At 58.2% G+C, this 16,879-nt stretch overlaps 1 protein-coding gene across 1 annotated transcript; it reads right to left on the bottom strand.

Annotated features, from left to right (window-relative positions):
* Positions 1–5,980: 5,980 nt before the first annotated feature.
* On the bottom strand, positions 5,981–15,402 carry ALDH3A1 (aldehyde dehydrogenase 3 family member A1). The gene is made up of 11 exons (XM_045569463.1): positions 15,269–15,402; positions 12,649–12,815; positions 10,947–11,178; positions 9,997–10,082; positions 9,477–9,685; positions 8,557–8,674; positions 8,115–8,256; positions 7,313–7,479; positions 6,901–7,000; positions 6,289–6,419; positions 5,981–6,196 (listed from the first exon to the last, which is right to left on the bottom strand). Exons 2-11 carry the CDS (start codon positions 12,808–12,810, stop codon positions 6,182–6,184), a joined length of 1,362 nt encoding a protein of 453 aa, XP_045425419.1. The 5' UTR covers positions 12,811–12,815; positions 15,269–15,402; the 3' UTR covers positions 5,981–6,181.
* Positions 15,403–16,879: the final 1,477 nt, after the last annotated feature.

Below are 16,879 nucleotides of genomic sequence, written 5' to 3'. Positions count from 1 at the left end.
TGCTATTTCAACATCATCGTCGCAGATAAGGGAGCGGCCACGACTGGGAGCCCTGAGGTGGGCAGGGACCGGAGAGGGGTCCTGGCAGTGACGTGCAGGGCTCTGGGGACAGGGACCAATTCCAGGCAGATGGTGTGGGGATGCCTGGGTGGCAGTGTCTTGGTGGGGGGACAAAGGTCACTGCAGGTCAGGGTTGGAGCACAGGGGCCCATGACAAGCGGAGCACGACCCAGCTTTCCGTCAGCTCCTCGGCTGAGCCTCTCTCAGTGCCAGGAGGTTCTTCCTTACTGCGCAAGGCATTTTGCATGTCTGTTTATCGTCTGTCTGTGTCCGTGCAGCAGGGACATTTGCTGCTCAACAAATAACAACCAACCACCTCTCCACATGGCCCGGCAGGGCTGCGGCTCTGGCTGTGGTCCTGGCCAATGGCGCGTGAGGGAGACGATCGGGGGTGGCCCCCAGTCCCCCTTCCCCCACAGCGCTGCGGCACCTCCGGTTGACTCTGTGGAGCTGAGCCCCCACGTCCTGCTGTGTAACCACCACCATTTCGAGCCGGCTCATTACTGCAGCGCAACCCGGCCTGGCCCGACCAGACCGCCCCGCAGCGCCAGCCCCGCGGAAGTGCGGCCCGGCCTGTTCCCCGCAGCCCCTGGCAAGGAACAGACAGCGGTGCAGCCTCCCCGTCTTGTCCGCAGCAACCGCAGGAGATAAAGGTGTCAGCCAATGGAACGGCCACGAAAGTCTTCTGTGGATTAAGATTTTGCTTTTCAGTTAATAACTTGGAAGAGACTGTGATTATAACAATTTTCTTAAAAATCTGAGAACCTAAACTCTGGAGGCAACTGAACAACGGAACTGAATGATTCGCTAAGGCTGTGGCCATTGGGGTTTCTATGCACTGTGTACAGGGGGACGTGGATTGTGATGCCCAACCTGGAAATGTCACCTACTTTCCTTAGTAACACATGAGTTGTGACTATCCTTGGCCGTTTTATGTTTTGGACAATAGCAAATGTTTGGAAAAGTTGAATCATAATTGTGCAAATTTTTTTTCTAGCCCATTCTTTAATCTGTGTAATGGAAAGAAAAAACAGTAGATTAAATCATGGTGCTGGAGATAGACCAAGTGTTTTTTTTTTTTTTTTAATCGTTGTTTTCTTTTTTTATTTTTATTTGAGACAGAGTCTCACTCTGTTGCCCGGGCTAGAGTGCTGTGGCGTCAGCCTAGCTCACAGCAACCTCAAACTCCTGGGCTCAAGCGATCCTCCTGCCTCAGCCTCCTGAGTCGCTGGGACTACAGACATGTGCCACCATGCCCAGCTAATTTTTTCTATATGTTTTTAGTTGTCCAGCTAATTTCTTTGTATTTTTTTTTTAAGTAGAGATGGGGTCTTGCTCTTGCTCAGACTGGTCTTGAACTCCTGAGCTCAAACGATCCTCCCACCTCGGCCTCCCAAATTGCTAGGATTACAGGCATGAGCCACCATGCCTGGCCTCGTTGTTTTCTTTTGAGTTTAGATCTAGTTTGGAAACAGGATTAGTTCAGAATAGGTCATATTTGGGCATTATGAATAAAGTAGGTTACACTGTAAATTGTGTCATAATAATAGTAATAACAAATAGAAAAGGAAGATGGGAGAGGATGGAGAGATGAAGATGAGAAGGAGGAGGAGAGCTGATTTTCATTTGCACCCATACGCTCTAATTCTTCAGTCTGGAAAATGCAGGTTGTGTCCTTGAGAACCCTGAGCCTCTCTTCCCCACGCTGGCTTCCTCGGTCCGGCCCTTTCAACAGCTCCCTGTGCAGAGGTTCCGGGGCGGCTCTGTGATGTCAGGGAGCAGCAGGTGCTCCAGAGCCACGGTAGCCGTGACTGGCACCCAGAGACCTTGGCCAGGTGACATGCTTCCTGAACCTCAGTCTCCCAATCTATAGATGGGCTCACACCCTTACTGCACAGGCCCTTGGGGGGCGAGGGGAAGGAGGCAGTGGGTGCCAGCCACAGCGTTCTCCTTCCTCCCACCTCTGGCTGGGGGGCAGCTGCCATTTATCAGAGCAGTGCCTGCGGGGTGAGGACAACCGCTTTGATCAGGACTTTGTCTTTGTTGCTAATGTAGTCTAAAACTTCTGGGCTATTCTATCATTTAGATGAGCTTGTCATCATCTAAAGTACGGTCATTTCAGATAAGATGATGGCATGGTTGGGGGAGGTTCGGAGCAACAAAACACCAATGATGTCATCTAAACTCATTCATTTATTCATTTACTCAACAAATGTTTACAGAGCACCTACCATGTGCCACTCTAGGCTCTGGGCATATGAGTGAATACAACGGACGAAGGTCAATGCTTGCCTGTGAATGGGGAGGGACGGCAATAAGCAGAAAAACAAACAAGGTAATGACGGATTAGAGCTACATTTTGGAGAAAACAAGGCCGGTGTAAGAGAGAGGTGGGCGAGAAAGGTGAGGCTTAGGACAGGTGTGGTGAGAAGGATCCAGCCGTGAAAGATCCAGAGAGGGCCCCACACCCTGAGGAAGGGAGAGGCTTGCAGGTGGCCGTGGCGTTGAACTAGGGAGTTCATGGCAGAGGTCAGAGCGAGGCAGGGCCCAGATCACACGGTGCCTTGCAGGGTGGTGTGTGGACTTGAGGATTTACTCCATGTACAAGGGGAGGTCATCTTAACGTTTTAACCAGAGGGCAGTGTTGGGAAAATATAATTAAAAACAAAATCTCCCAACCCAGAAAAACCTCTCCACAAAGGTAGTAGAGAAAGGAAAGTGTTTTGTTATTGACTACGCACCGAGCCGGAATGGGGCCCGTTGTGGCCGATCTGCTAAGGGTTTCCGAAGGCGGAGAGGAACCCGCCCCCTTGTAGCCAAGCAGACGTGACTCGACGCGAACGTGTATTCGAGATCATCAATAACCGGGCCTCAGTAAGACGACTTGAGAGCATTGATGGTCACACACAGTTCGTCCTGATGGATATGGGCTGAACTGTGTCCCCCAAATTCCTGTGTTGAAGCCCCAACCCCCAGAACCTCAGAATGTGACTGTGGTTGGAGACAGCCTCTTTAGAGAGGTGATGCAGGTAAAATGAGGTCAGATGAGTAGGACTGTTAATTAAAATAAATATTAACAAGGTCTCTACTTTGGAAAAACGAGCGCGTCTTTCTTCAGGAAGGGCAGCAGCCTGCTGGGCGGCCTGCGTGCTCCATCACCCTTCCGCCTCTGCCGTGGGCTGGCACGCCCCAAAGGCCCGCACCAGACACTGGCGCCATGCTCTTGGACTGTCCAGCCTGCAGAACCATGAGCCAAACAAACTTCTATTGTTTATAAATTACCCAGCCTGTGGCATTCTGTTATAACAGCAGAAAATGGAGTAAGTCATTGGCCCTAGCAAACTAATACACTAACTTTACCTGGTAATGGGGTGACCATCTGTGTTAGCTAATTGGCTTTATCCAGAGCCAAAAAGCCTTGTCATATCTTTATGACAGACAGTAATTTTGCAACTTGGACAGATACGCCCATTGGAAGTTCAGCTCCTACCCGCACACAGGAACTGGGAGACGGGGGGTGCTGTCTCCCTTGATATCCACATTTCAAAGAGATGCCTCCCAGGCCCACGAGAAAGACATTTCTGGACCTTAAAGCTGACAAGAGCCTTATTTAGCTTCTAAAAAGATTTACACACATTTCAAAGAGATGAAGAAAGAACTTACAATGACATGTTTTCCAAAGTGAGTGCTCTAAGACAAGGAAGGGGAAGGAAATATCTTTTCTCATTTTCAACAGGGATATTTATTTATTTGTTTTTGAGACAGAGTCTCACTCTGTTGCCCAGGCTAGAGTGAGTGCTGTGGCGTCAGCCTAGCTCACAGCAACCTCAAACTCCTGACCTCAAGCGATCCTCTTGCCTCAGCCTCCCAAGTAGCTGGGACTACAGGCATGCGCCGCCATGCCTGGCTAATTTTTCTATATATATTTTTAGCTGTCCATATAATTTCTTTCTATTTTTAGTAGAGACGGGGTCTCGCTCTTGCTCAGGCTGGTCTCGAACTCCTTAGCTCAAACGATCCGCCCGCCTCGGCCTCCCAAAGTGCTAGGATTACAGGCGTGAGCCACCGCGCCTGGCCAAGTCTCTTATTTTTAAAATTTGATTTTGCCCTTACAGTGATTTTTGTTTTAGGAATATAATCTGGGTGCTCAGTGAAGAACGAACCACAAGAGAACAAGAGCAGAAGAAAGAAGACCACTTGGGAAGCTTTTGATGGTGCTCAGGCCAGGGTAGGGACGGTGACAACGCAGAGTTGGACCCATTTCATGATAGGTGAAGGTGCTCCCCTGGGGCTTGCTGAGGTCTTGGCCGAGCCAGAAATCCGGGCGTTGAGGGCAGTGCCTAGGTCTTGCCTCCACCTAGGGATGGTGCCACACCAGGAGAGAACGGCTGAGAGAGGACTCAAGAGTCCTTTGGACACGGAAGCAGTAAGTTCCTGCTGAGAATCCAAGTTCGCGGGTCAAGTAGGTAGTCGGAGCTCAGGGTCAGAGCTGGAGACTAATCTGGGAGTGGAAGCTGGTGGGGGAGAACCGACATATGGGGTCCGGGAGCCTGGGTGAGAGAGTGTTGCACGGAGAGTGTGGGCAGACAAGGGGGTGGCAGTGGGGAGGTGGTGGGAGGCCTGAGGCGGCCCTGAGGCTGTGGGACCCACCGCCGGCCAAGAGGCCCTGGTCTGACAGGCAATGGAGGGTCACCTGGACGGGCTGGACGAGGGGAGGGAGGGACGTGCTCTTCGAGAACAGACAGCCGTTCAGGTGAGTCTTGCTGGGAAGGGGAGAAGAGACACGAGGCCGTCGCCAGAGGGAGGGGTCGGTTGTGAGTGTTCCGTTACCGCTCAGCTATCTGGATGGCCACACAGTAAGTCACAGGTGTGCACGGAAACACCCCAACAATACGAAGTTCAGTCTCTGCCCCTGCCGCCCCCCACTAGAGGGAAGAAAGCACAGGTAACAGCTTAAGGGCTTTTCTGGTTGTATTTGGGTTTGGGGGGGCTTTAAATTAGGTGAAGCTGGGCATCATGCCGGTAGTCCCAGCACTTTGGGAGGCTGAGTTGGGAAGATCACTTGAGGCCAGGAGCTCAAGGCTGCAGTGAGCTATGATGACACCACTGCACTCCAGGCTGGGTGACAGAGTGAGACTGTGTCTCTAAAATAATGAATCAATAAATATTAATAATAAGTGTGAGACGTAGTGAAGAGGAATGGCCTGGACAGCAGAGAGACTAAGGGTGAAGAAGAAGGAGGTCAGGAGCAGACATGGGGCCGGGGCCAGCGACTGGGCAGGCGGGGGTGAGGCCTCAGACAGGGCCCGGCCCACCTGCTGGCGGCCTGGGGCTCTGTGCCGGGCAGGGCACAGCAAGGGGGCCTTTGCGTGGAGGACGCAGCAGGCAGGTCCAGCCCCCGCAGGCCTCTACTGCCCTGCCTGGCCCAGGCTGAGCTGCTTCTTGGCTCTTGCTCTGGCCAGCCTCTGGGACCCACGCCCTGCTTCAGATGTCCCTCCCTGAACCCTGTCCTTGTTCCTCGGGTCCCCGAGGCTAGACCCTGGGCCAGCTGCTGCCTAATGTAACAATGCAAAGCTGTCAGGGGCCCTGTGAGTCCTGGCGCTAACCCGGCTCCCTGTCCTCCCCACGCGGCACTCTGCATCGCCCAGGGAGTCACATCCTACCCCGGATCGACCCCTTCTCTAGAAGCCAAACCCAGTGTGAGAAAAGCACAGCAGTGTCCTGTTTCTGAGCCACCTTATCAGTGAGGCTTAGACCCCCTGGCACGTCACCCGACACCATGGGCTCCTGGCACCAGGCCCTGTGGGCTGCGGAGAGGCGCTGGGTGCGTCACCAGGACCAAACTGCGTGGGGTAGTGGGACTGGTGGGACGGAGCGGCGTGGGGACTGTGTAGGAAAGAAGCCCCGTGTGCACATGTCGCCGAGTTAGAAATCTTTATTGGTCTCTATGTGTCTAGCAAGGGGCGGGAGGGGCTTGAAGAGGTGATGCCGGGGTCCCCCTGGAGTTGGAGAGCACACAGGTCCGCAGGGCAGTGAGGGCCGGGCCGGGGGCTGCAGGAGCAGGCCTCTGAGGGGCAGGCGAGCAAGCCAGGGGTCTGCACTCTGGGGCAGCAGCCCCTCCTCAGTGCCAAGTCACCTGTGAGGACGGACACGGAGCAGGCAGTGAGGCCCCAGGCCCCGCCCAGCCCTGTGCAGCCCGGTCTCCCCACAGCCCACTTTCTCCCTCACCTTGGCCTGGCCTGGGGGGTATCTGGCTTTGAGGACCTCCTCATTCAGCAGAGACCTCACCAGGCAAGAGCGGCGGTGAGAGAAGGTCTCGAAGCTCTTCTTGCCGTGGTAGGACCCCATGCCACTGTACCCTGCGGGCGGAGCCGGCTCAGGCCCAGGCGTCCTGCCCCTCAGGACACCCAGGCCTCCCTCCCGCCCTATCTGGGTGCACCCTGGAGCCCCGGAACCCACCTCCAGGTTGGGCCTGCAGCCCTCATGCCCCTTTTCTGAGACTCCTGGGGGTGGCCGATCCCTGGAGTATCCCCCAAGGTGTCCACACCAGGGACAACAGAGAGAGTGCCCGAAAGAGTCTAATCCCAGCCAGGCCACTAAATGGCTGTGTGACCTCCTCCGTGAAGTGGGCGGGCTGCACCAGGTGACCCCCAGGCCCCTTAGGCTCCGGGGTCGAATGTGGCTGACGGATGTGCAGGCAGAGGCCAGAGGCCCAGACAGAGATGTTAGTGGGAGCCTGCGGCCTGCTGCTCCGGCCGCTGCCGAATCCCCTGCAGAGTGTGCCCAGCCCTGGGGGCGCTGCGAGGGGGCAGGCAGGAGTGAGCCCAGCCCCACACTCACCCACGCCCCCGAAGGGCAGAGTGTGCACAGTGATGTGCACGATGACATCATTGGCTGTCACCCCACCGCTTGACGTCTCTGCGATCATCTTCTTAATCACCTGCACAGAGACGCAGCCGCTGGCCTCAGTCTCCTACCCCAGGACGCCCGGGCCACCCTCCCCGCGCGGTCTGGGCGAGGCCTGGAGCTGCAAGGACACGCGCTGGTGGAGGTGGCGACCCAGCGCTGTCTCCCGCCCTCCCGCAGGTCATGGCCCCAGCTCCACGTGAGGAACAGGAGACAGCGACCACCCCGGCTGCGTGTGAGCGACTTGGCCAAGGCCACGCCGCTGGTGAGCAGTGAACTCGGGTTTGGACTCAGGTCCGTGGCCAGGGATCCCCCCCGGGCCCTGGGAGGAGGCACCCAGGCCCACCTTGTCGTTGCTGGAGAACACGTAGAGAGCCAGGGGCTTCTCACGCTGGTTGATGAACTGCACGGCCTCCTCCAGGCCGCGCACGCACACGATGGGCAGCACGGGCCCGAAGATCTCCTCCTGCATCACCGGGGCCTCGGGGTCCACGTCCGTGAGGAGGGTGGGGGCTGCGGCAGCACACGAGCAGGGTCAGCCGCGCAGAGAGCCCCGCCCCCGGCAAGGGCAAACACCTGGACTCCTGCCTGAACCCTCCTCCAGATGAAGCCGCCTGGCGTGCAGAGGCTGGGGACCCCGGGAGCTCTTCCCACGGCCCCCCACTCGTCCTGGCTCCATCCTGGCAGACCACAGGGGACAACAAGGATTAACCTGCACTGGGGGGACCCAAGGTCTGCCTCCAGGGGCCAGCGCTGCACCTGCCGGCCCCCTGAGCCCCTGCCAGAGCTCTTCTGTCTCCTCGACAAGTTGGGGGCCACACGGGCCCGTCTGGTGACCCACCTGTCCAGGTCACTGGCAGCCCCTCACACTCAGCACCCCTGGGGCCCCTGGGGCCTTTGCTGTTCCACCTCCTGCTGCTGCTTCGGGGTGGGGGAGGAAGAAGCCCCTGTGTCTCTGGGCGTTGTGGGGAGGGGGCTTCCTGGAGCTGTGCTTGGCCCCTGCCTGCTGAAGGCCCAGGGTTATGACAGTGACTTATGCCACCGTGCAGGTACAGCTGTTATCGAGTATCTGCGCCCACTTGCTGCAAACTTGAGGGGACCCTGGTAGCCGGGGCAGGTGGATGGCACTCTTTGTGGGGGGCACACACCTATGTAGCGGGTGGCGGGGTCCCCGGTGCCCCCGAGAGCCACCTTCTGGCCCTCTATCAGGGCCATCACGCGCTGGAAGTGCCGGGCGTTGATGATTCTTCCGTAGTCCCGGGACTTCCTGGCATCTTCCCCATAGAACTCCTGTGGAGGAGAGGCGGGGCTCCGGGTAAGGACGCGCACACTCCTCATGGCCAAAGGCCACATGAATGCGTGTCAGCAGTGACTGTCTGGGTGGCGGGGTTCTGGGTGGAACCTTTCTCTTCTTCTTTATGCTTTTTAATCTTTTCCAAATTATCTACAGTGAATGTGCACTACTTTTGTGCTCAGAAGGAAAGAAACACAGGGTTTCCGAAAGCCCTAGAAGTCAGTCGACCTGCCACGTCCACCTTGCGCCTGACAGCTCGTCACCCCACCCTCCCCTCCCTCGGGGCCAACACTTACTTTCAGTGACTTTTTGAGCTTCTCCACGATTTGGTTCTGGATCGAGGGGTCACAGAGGATGTAGTCAGGGGCCACGCAGGTCTGGCCGCTATTCAGGAATTTCCCCCAGGCGACACGTCTGTGAAAACCCCAGACCGGACTAAGTCCGAAAGGCTCGGGGAGTTTCCTGAGAACACTCATCTCACCCCGTGCTCTCGGGCCAGGTGCAGTGGCCTTAGCCCTGCAGGGGAGCGCGCGGGTCAGCAGAGGCCTGAGGCTGCGACTTTGCCACCAGCGAGTCCGCCTAAGTGGCCCACTCCCTTCTAGACGCTGCAGCAGACCCAATGCCCGGACCGTGTTCACGGCCGTCCTCGCCTCGTTGGTGACTGGTGGGGGATTTCTGGAGGATGTTAGGGTGGGTGGCCTTTGTGCCTGTCTGATCATGCTCCTCGAGCCTTGCAGGGCCCAGTGTCACTGTTACTCTCGCCCCTCCCCCACCTCTGGGGGCCGCACAAGCGAGATATGGGGGTGGCTGGAGCTCTGGCTAGGGTTAGGAAGTGTAGATCTGAGTCCTGCCGCAGACCCTGAAAAGTGGTGGCCCTTCGCCCCCCTGGCCCTGTCCTCCAGATCTCAGATCGCCCCTGTCCTGGCAGAGGGCTGGGCCCAGTAAAGTTCTCCGTGTCCGGAACGTCCCACGGTTGCTTTTCCTGCAGCCCCGGCTTGTAGCACCACGACCCTGGGGATGCTCTGCGGTGGGCAGAGCTCAGCCTGGATCCCCGTCCAGAAAGCTTCCCGGGCTCCCCATGCCTCTTCTGTGCACGTGGGCCCCGTGAGGCAGGGGCTGTCGGTGCTACTGAGAGCAGGACCACAGCCTGAGGCGCGGTCCCTGTGCTGGAAGGCAGACAAAGGGCCACTGCCCGGACAGGCCCTCGCCCCCTCACCTGCAGGCCACGTCCAGATCGCAGTTCTTGTCCACGTAGCAGGGGCTCTTTCCCCCCAGCTCCAGCGTGACAGGGGTCAGGTGCTTGGCAGCAGCCGCCATGACGATCTTCCCCACCCCTGTGCTGCCCGTGTACAGGATGTGGTCGAACCTCTCCTTGAGCACCTCCGTGGTCTCAGGGACACCCCCATTGATGACTGGGAACAGATCCTTCAGCAAGGAGAGAGGGGAGGCTCAGCAAAGACCAGACCCCTCCTCGCTGCTGCAGGCCTGGGAGGACAGTGGCCGAGACCAGCAGCCCCACCGCCCACAGCCTGGCACCCCACCCAGGCAGCCAGTGGCAAGTAGACCCCCTCTCCCAGCTCAGGGGCTCCAGTCACCCCGATGAGGAGGGCGGCTGCTAGAGGCCGTTCTCACCCCACCCCATGGCTTGGCCCTTTGCTGCAAGAATTCACTCTTTTTCAACCCCTGAAGACATGGCCCCCCGCATAGTGATCCTTGAGCCCTGGAGGGTGCCTTACCTTGTCCAGGTACTGAGGGATGATGGTGGCCAGCAGGTTCGCCACGTTCTCACTCAGCTCCGAGGGCTTGAGGACCACCGCGTTCCCTGCAGAGCACTCAGAGTCAGGCCTGTGCCCAGACCTCCCTAGCCGAAGGTTCTGCCCTCCCAAGACTAAGCCTGGAGCCTCCCCTCCACCGTCTGTGTCCTCGGAAGAGATGCTGGCACATGAGCACATGCCACAGGAGCACACACAGCACACGGGCACATGCCACGGGAACACACATAGAGCACACACAGGCACACATGGGCACACGCGGGCACATGCCACGGGAACACACATAGAGCGCACACAGGCACACACAGGCACACATGGGCACATGCCATGGGAACACACATAGAGCACACACAGGAGCACACACAGGAGCACACAGGCACACGGGCACATGCCACGGGAACACACATAGAGCACACACAGGCACACACGGGCACACGGGCACATGCCATGGGAACACACACAGAGCACACAGAGCACACACGGGCACATGCCATGGGAACACACACAGGAACACACCAAGGCACATGTTGGCCGGAGCTGCACCGCCTGGCCCCTGGAGTTGCTGAGACGTTGGGAAGAGAGAAGGAGAAAGGGGAGAGGAGTTCTTGGGGTCTGGCTGGGAGAGCAGAGCTGGCCCCTTGTAGTAAGGATGCCCTGATAGAGATTAGGGGGAGCAGCTGCTCCCACACACATGGGCAGGGGAGGCAGGGCCCCCCTTGTCTTCAGGGGTGGACGCCTGCGCCTGGCTGGGCCTCGGGCACCAGGAGGCCTGGCTGAATAGTTTGGTCCCTGCAGCCTCCCATGACAGACCCACCAGCCGTTATCTGACCCTGGCCCCTCTTCCCACAGGCCTGGCCCCTTTCGCGGGGGGCGGTGCCCTGGCGATTCTCCCCCTGGACCAGAGCCCACAGGACCTGCAGCGATGGCGCCCACCATGGGCTGGATGGTGAGGTTGAAGGGGTAGTTCCAAGTGCCAATGATGAGGACCACGCCCAGGGGCTCCGAGTGGATGTAGGCCTCATCCTGCTGGGTCTGCGGGGTCTTCTCCACGGGCTCGTCCGCGGCCCACTCGGGGAGCTTCTCGATCATGTGGTCGATCTCCTCCAGGACGTACACCACCTCCTCGTAGTAGGAGTTCCACTCGTTCTGCAGCCAGGGGCGAGAGCCGGGAGCCCCCGGTGCTCAGCTGCCCAGGGAGGCCCGGGGCAGGGGGCAGCCAGGGAAGGCACCAGGTGGAGCAGAGCTGAGGATGAGCCATCGGGCCGGTGGGTCTGCGAGGGCCCCTTTCTGCCAGGCTGGGGCCCAGGCAGGTTTGCATGAGTCAAGTTTGAGGTGCCCAAGGGAGGCCCCAGGGGAGAGGGCTAGCGAGTGACAGAGCCAGGCCTGGGCAGGGAGACCCATTTGAGAGTCACAGGTGAGCAGATGGTTGTCTAGGAGAGCTTATGGACCAAAGTGAAACTGGGACCCAGGAAGGAGCCCTGAGACCACCTTGAAGAAGTGGGGACAGGGAAGAGGCTGCCCAAGAGGGTTAGGAGAAAAGCCAGGAGACCCTCAGTCGGGGGAGGGAGGCAGTGGGCAGGAGACCAGGGGCCGCTGGGGGCTCGGTGGGGAGCAGGGAGGAGGTGCAGACAGCTATATGCATCTCTTTCTGGAACTTAACAGAAGGTATAAAGTCAATGAGTGGGCTTTCTTTTCTTTTCTTTTTTATTTTTTGTAGACAGGGTCTTGCTCTGTCACCCAGCCTGGAGTGCAGTGGTGTCACGATAGCTCACTGTAACCTCAAACTCCTGGGCTCAAGAGATCCTCCTGCCTCAGCCTCCCGAGTAGCTGGGACTACCGGGCAAGCCACCATGCCCGGCTAATACTTAAATGTTCTGTGCAGACCTGGTCTCACTGTGCTGCCCAAGCTGGTCTCAAACTCCTGAAGGGATCCTCGTCTTCACCCCAGCCTTCTAAAGTGCTAGGATTATAGGGGTGAGGCCACCATGCCTGGCCAATTTTCTTGTGTTTTGTTTTGTTTTGTTTTAAGATGAGAAGTCTTGGGAGATCTCTTTAAAAATGCACGAGAAAGAGGGTATTGGTGGGGTCAGGCCCAAGTCAGCAGGGGGCCTGCCCCCCCAGGGCCACTGTGTCTCTCCTCCAGGGCAAGATTCAGGGGGGAAACAGGTGCAGGTGCGGTGGGGGCGCAGGGGGAGGCTCTGATTGTGCTCAGGGCAGGGGTAGAACTGCCCGTGTGAGGACCCGGAGGGAGGGAGGAGGCAGTGGGTGTCCTGCCGGGTCTGCGGTGAGGAATGAGGGGCCAGAGTGCAGGGCGTCAGGGCAGCAGGAGAGAGCTGGAATGGGTGCCCTCGTGGGGCAGGGTGGATGCAGAGGCTGAGCCAGGAGGGCACCGCCACACATGCAGACAGGAGCAGCCCAGCCGAGGTGTGCGCGGGGTGCGGCGGGACCCAGGCGGAGAGGGCGATGCGCCCCATCTCCGGCTGATGGGCTGGCTGAGCCCCAGTCCTTTGGCCTTTCGGAGCGGCGCTCCCCCCCAGTCACAAGGCGGGTCAGTGCGCCAGCTGCGGTCCCATCGTCCCGCTGTCGCCCCCACGCGCGGCCGCCCCGCGGGGTCACCTTGTGGAGGTCCGCAGCCAGCGCGCCCGCGATGTCCTGCCGGCGCTCCTGGGTCATGCGCCGCAGCGCCTCCAGCTGCTGCACCCGGAACTGCAGCGGGCGGGTCCTGCCCGACGCGAAGGCCGCCCGGGCCCGCTGCACCGCGTCGCCGATCTTGCTCATGGTGCCTAGGGACAGAGGGCACCTTGCGGCAGGGGGGACAGGACCGGCACCCCCAGCCCGCCTGGTGTCATAGGAAGGCGAAGACCTCCCCCAGAGCCAGCCTGGGCCCCGGGAACAGCGGGCCTTCCCGCTTCTTGCCTTCTCATCAGCTCCCTAACTCAGCCATCCATCTGGGCCCTTCTGGCTGTGGCGACAGGCCCCTGAGTGGATGACACTCCTCGCAGTGAGGCCATCCCCCGCTGGCGGTGGCTTCCTAGCGGTGTGCCGGGGGCAGAGCATTCCCTGGCCTCTCTCCAGTCCCACTCCTCTCCCTGCTTGCAGAGCGGTGACACTCCTGGGCAAGCACTGCCAGAGCGCTGCACACACGGCCAGCCACTCTCCAGATTATATGGGAGGAACACAGGGCAACCTGGGTCTTTTACCAACACCCAGGCTGGTAAAAGAAAACCCAGCACAGCCTTCCAGCTCCGCCATCGTTCTCCAAAGCACTGGGCACACGGCACAGCGGAACCAGGCCTGGTGTTCAGACCAGCATGTGCCACACCTGTGAGATGCACACCCAGGTTTCGCAGAGGTTCGGAGTTCCAGGTGCAAGTGTGGAGGCGAGTCCTGCTACCAGGACAGGAAACCACACTGGCAAACTGGGGCCCTTTTGGGCGCAGTGTGGCGATATTCAGCCAAAGCCTTTCCAACATATTTCTCTGTGACACAGAAGGTCCACATTCAGGAGTTTGTAGTGACTGCAGCGTTCCTTAACCTTCACGACAGTTTGTATGTAACAGGGAAACACGGGGACACCCTAAAGGCCCATCGGGAGTGGCCCGTGCCGCATCCGCGTGGTAGGCTGCTGTGCAGCATCCGGTGTGGAGACGGAGCAAGTTACTCGGCGTGTTTCCAACAGCCCTGTCTGCACCAGCTGTGTCCTAGGCACCAGGCATTAGGCGTGTGTATGTGTGTGTGTGTGTGTGGTTGTGTGTGCGTGGGTGTGTATGTGCATGTGCTCACGCATGCAAGAAAGGACCAGAAGGGTAGCCTGCAACATCTTGGGAACATTGGTGGGGTGGAGTAATTGGTGATCTTTACTTTCATCTGCTGTAGTGTTGGACTTTCTTGCAATGAACTTGCATTTTTTAAATGTTTGTTACATTTTTGAATAGGCAATACATGCTCATGGCACAAAATTATAAAAGATACAAAGGGAACAAAGAGAAAAGTAAGTCTCCCTCTTCCTTTCTCTACAGGGAAGCTACCATGACCAGTTCCTTACTCCCCTTCCAGAGATACCGAACCACTTGCAGGCATGGCATAACTTTTAACATCAGGGAAAACATAAGGCTATTTCCCTTTTGCAAAAAAAAAAAAAAAAAAAAAACACAAAAAAGCCTATATATATAACACATGATTATGTCACAGATAGATACAGCTAAGGATGTTGATCCTGCTTGAATTCCAGCAAACGGCTCTGAGCCTTGGATGGCCTCCCCACCCGGGGTGCTGACCCCAGCCCCAGCCCTGGCTTTCTGCACAGGCAGGGGAACCCGCTGGTATCCAGGGTGCCCCAAGCCTGGCGGGCCATGGCCCCCTCCCTAGGATGACGGGAGGCTGGGGGTCCCTCAGTGGAACTCGCTGGCCCTGAGGACCAGGGCCCTCCCCCTGACCATGACCCGAGCCATACAGCCCCTCCGGAAGGCCCCTCCTATGGTCAAACCGGGACAATAGCCTCGGTTACCTGCCACCACCAGCCACCAAGGCGGGTGGCCCAGGTGGGAGGGGACCGATGTGAGTGAGCAGGGTCTGGGCTTACTCCCCAGCGTCACCGCTCAGAGCCGTGGTCTCTGGGAAGGACAGCCGCCCAGGGCCTTTTCTATGGGACAGGCCTGACTGCAGCTCCCGCCAAGAGGCGTCACCCAGACTCAGACACAGAAAACATCTCACGTGGCCCCTGGCCCCGGAACGGGACTCTTCTCCCAAAGCTGGTGGCCCTGGCCCTGCGCCCCTATGCCCACTCCCCTCACCTGTGCCGACTCTGCCACTGCCCCGGGCATGTCCCCTGACGCCCCCACCACCCCGTCCATCCTCACAGAGGCTCTGGTAGCACCGTGAAGAAGGGCCAGTTAAGAGTGTGTTTTACAGATGAGGAAAGTGAGACTGAGAAATATTCAATGCCCTGTTTTTGTCTCATGGTTGGCAAGTGGCAAGTCAGGGGCCACACTGAGCCATCTCTGCTGCCCCTGGGTGCGTGAGGGAGGCCGCTAGCACATCGAGGCTCTCGCCCGACAGCCACTGCTCCATGGACCTGGGGACCTCCTGGAGCTGGGGACAGCAGAGCTGCCAGAGACCCAGGCCCCGGAGAAGGCGGAGGACTCTTGGCCCTTAGGGCCTCCGCTCCGAGTGCAGGCTCCACCTAGATATTCCCTCCTAGGAAAAAAATCTAAGGGCCAGGAGGGGAGAGGATTACCTTTGATGCAGCCTCTCCCAGTGGCTGGAGCTCCTGGAATGAACAGGAGCCAAGGGGGGACGTATTTAAAGACCCTCCTTCCTGCTGAGTCAGCGCTTGGAGTTCCTGCCCAGGAAGTTTGCGTGACAAGAAAAAAACAACATTCAAATGTGGGGTGTAGCGTAATCCAGACCTCTGCTCCCTGCAGCCCTGGTTGTGGGGATTAGGTCCCGGTTGTCTGCTTTTGTTCTTCTCTGAAGTGCAAGAATGTGTGTGAAGTGTGGGCAGGGCTCACGGCCAATCTTCAAAAGCAGCTCAGCGTTTACCCTGGGCGTGGGGCCAGGCGCAGAGCTCTTCCAGATTGCCACAGCGCCATTGCCAGGCGCTGCTCTCCGGTTCCCCGGTTCCATAAGGTGGGCAGTGGGTGAGCCACGAGTCACAGAGAGTGTGCACACAGCTCCCCAGACACACACGACGGCCACTGCTCTGACAGGCACCACTACACTGGCTGGTTCATGCCCTCCTCAGCCTCCCCTACCTTGTGCACAGGTGCAAGGGCCTCATCATAGGCTGAGACCCCAACCCTGAGGAGCCACAGGCTGGGGGCTTTCTACCAGGTCCCCACTGATGTGGGGGTCTGCCCTCTTGTGGAATAGCAGAGTAGGGGGCCCGGCCCAGTGAGAACCACAGGGAGCTCCCTCTGCGTGGGAGATGCTTGGGAAGGGAGGAATCCAGGAGGCCCCTTCTTCTGCTATTTGACAGGTGTTTGCTGGGCTCTGCTCCGTGCCACGCTGTGGGGAGGAGGCAGACGTGGTCACTCCTCACAGCTCTAGTGCTACCGTGGACTCAGCCCCTTCCTGCTAGACCCTTCCTGCCCCCCTCACCTGCCTGCAGGCTCTTCTCCCCGCGTCAGGTGTCCTTGCCTCCCATTTAACACAAGGTCCCCCACAAGATGTGTTCTTGCCCTCCCACCTCTCTTGCCTGGAATGCCCTTCCCCATCTAGCCACCCACATGGCTCTGCTCGAACGTGACATATGGACGTGACATATGAGCACCAGTCCCTCATCACTCTGTCCTCTTCCTCCACTGTTTCTTCTCCAGAGCATTTATATATATCCCTGTCGCATGCCACCGGTCATTTATGTTGTTTCCTACCTGTCCCTTTGCCTGTGCCAACTAGAATTTGATTTATTCACTGCTGTAACCACCAGCACCTGGAATAGTGGCAGGCACATAGTAGATGCTCAATAAATATTTACTGAAAGTTGGAATAAACAGAACATTTCAAAATAATATGAAAACTGTAGAGCCCAGGGCATGCAGCTGCTAGAGGGGCTCAGACGAGAGTCCCGTGGGAGGGGACGTCGCCTGAGCTGAGTGAGAGGTACTTGGGCAATGAAGAGCAAAAGCAGAGGCAGAGAGGCAGGAAACAGAGCAGTGTGTCCGCTGCAGTTTGTCACTGACGGGTGTGACTTGTATGCTGTTGCCAGCAGGAGGCGGATGAAGGGTGCCCTGGGAGGCCTGTGGGCAGGGCCGGGCTGGGGGGTGGGGAGCACTGAGGGGCATATCAGACAGACACACGTCTGATACTTCCACTTTAGAGAGTCGCCGTGGACAGGGCGCAGGGTTAA

Source organism: Lemur catta, chromosome 15, assembly GCF_020740605.2.
Source record: "Lemur catta isolate mLemCat1 chromosome 15, mLemCat1.pri, whole genome shotgun sequence".
In the NCBI taxonomy this organism is placed as follows: domain Eukaryota; kingdom Metazoa; phylum Chordata; class Mammalia; order Primates; family Lemuridae; genus Lemur; species Lemur catta.
The sequence above is the reverse complement of the archived record's forward strand: the minus strand, read 5'-3'. Positions and strand labels throughout refer to the sequence as shown.

Coding starts and splice junctions, on each gene's coding strand:
- ALDH3A1 (XM_045569463.1), bottom strand. CDS start 12,810: ATGAGCAAGATCGGCGACGCGGTGCAGCGGGCCCGGGCGGCCTTCGCG. Junction 9,686..9,996: donor TCCCTCAGTACCTGGACAAG/GTAAGGCACCCT, acceptor TCCTTGCTGAAG/GATCTGTTCCCAGTCATCAA. Junction 6,420..6,900: donor TCTGCCCTTCGGGGGCGTGG/GTGAGTGTGGGG, acceptor CTCCGCCCGCAG/GGTACAGTGGCATGGGGTCC.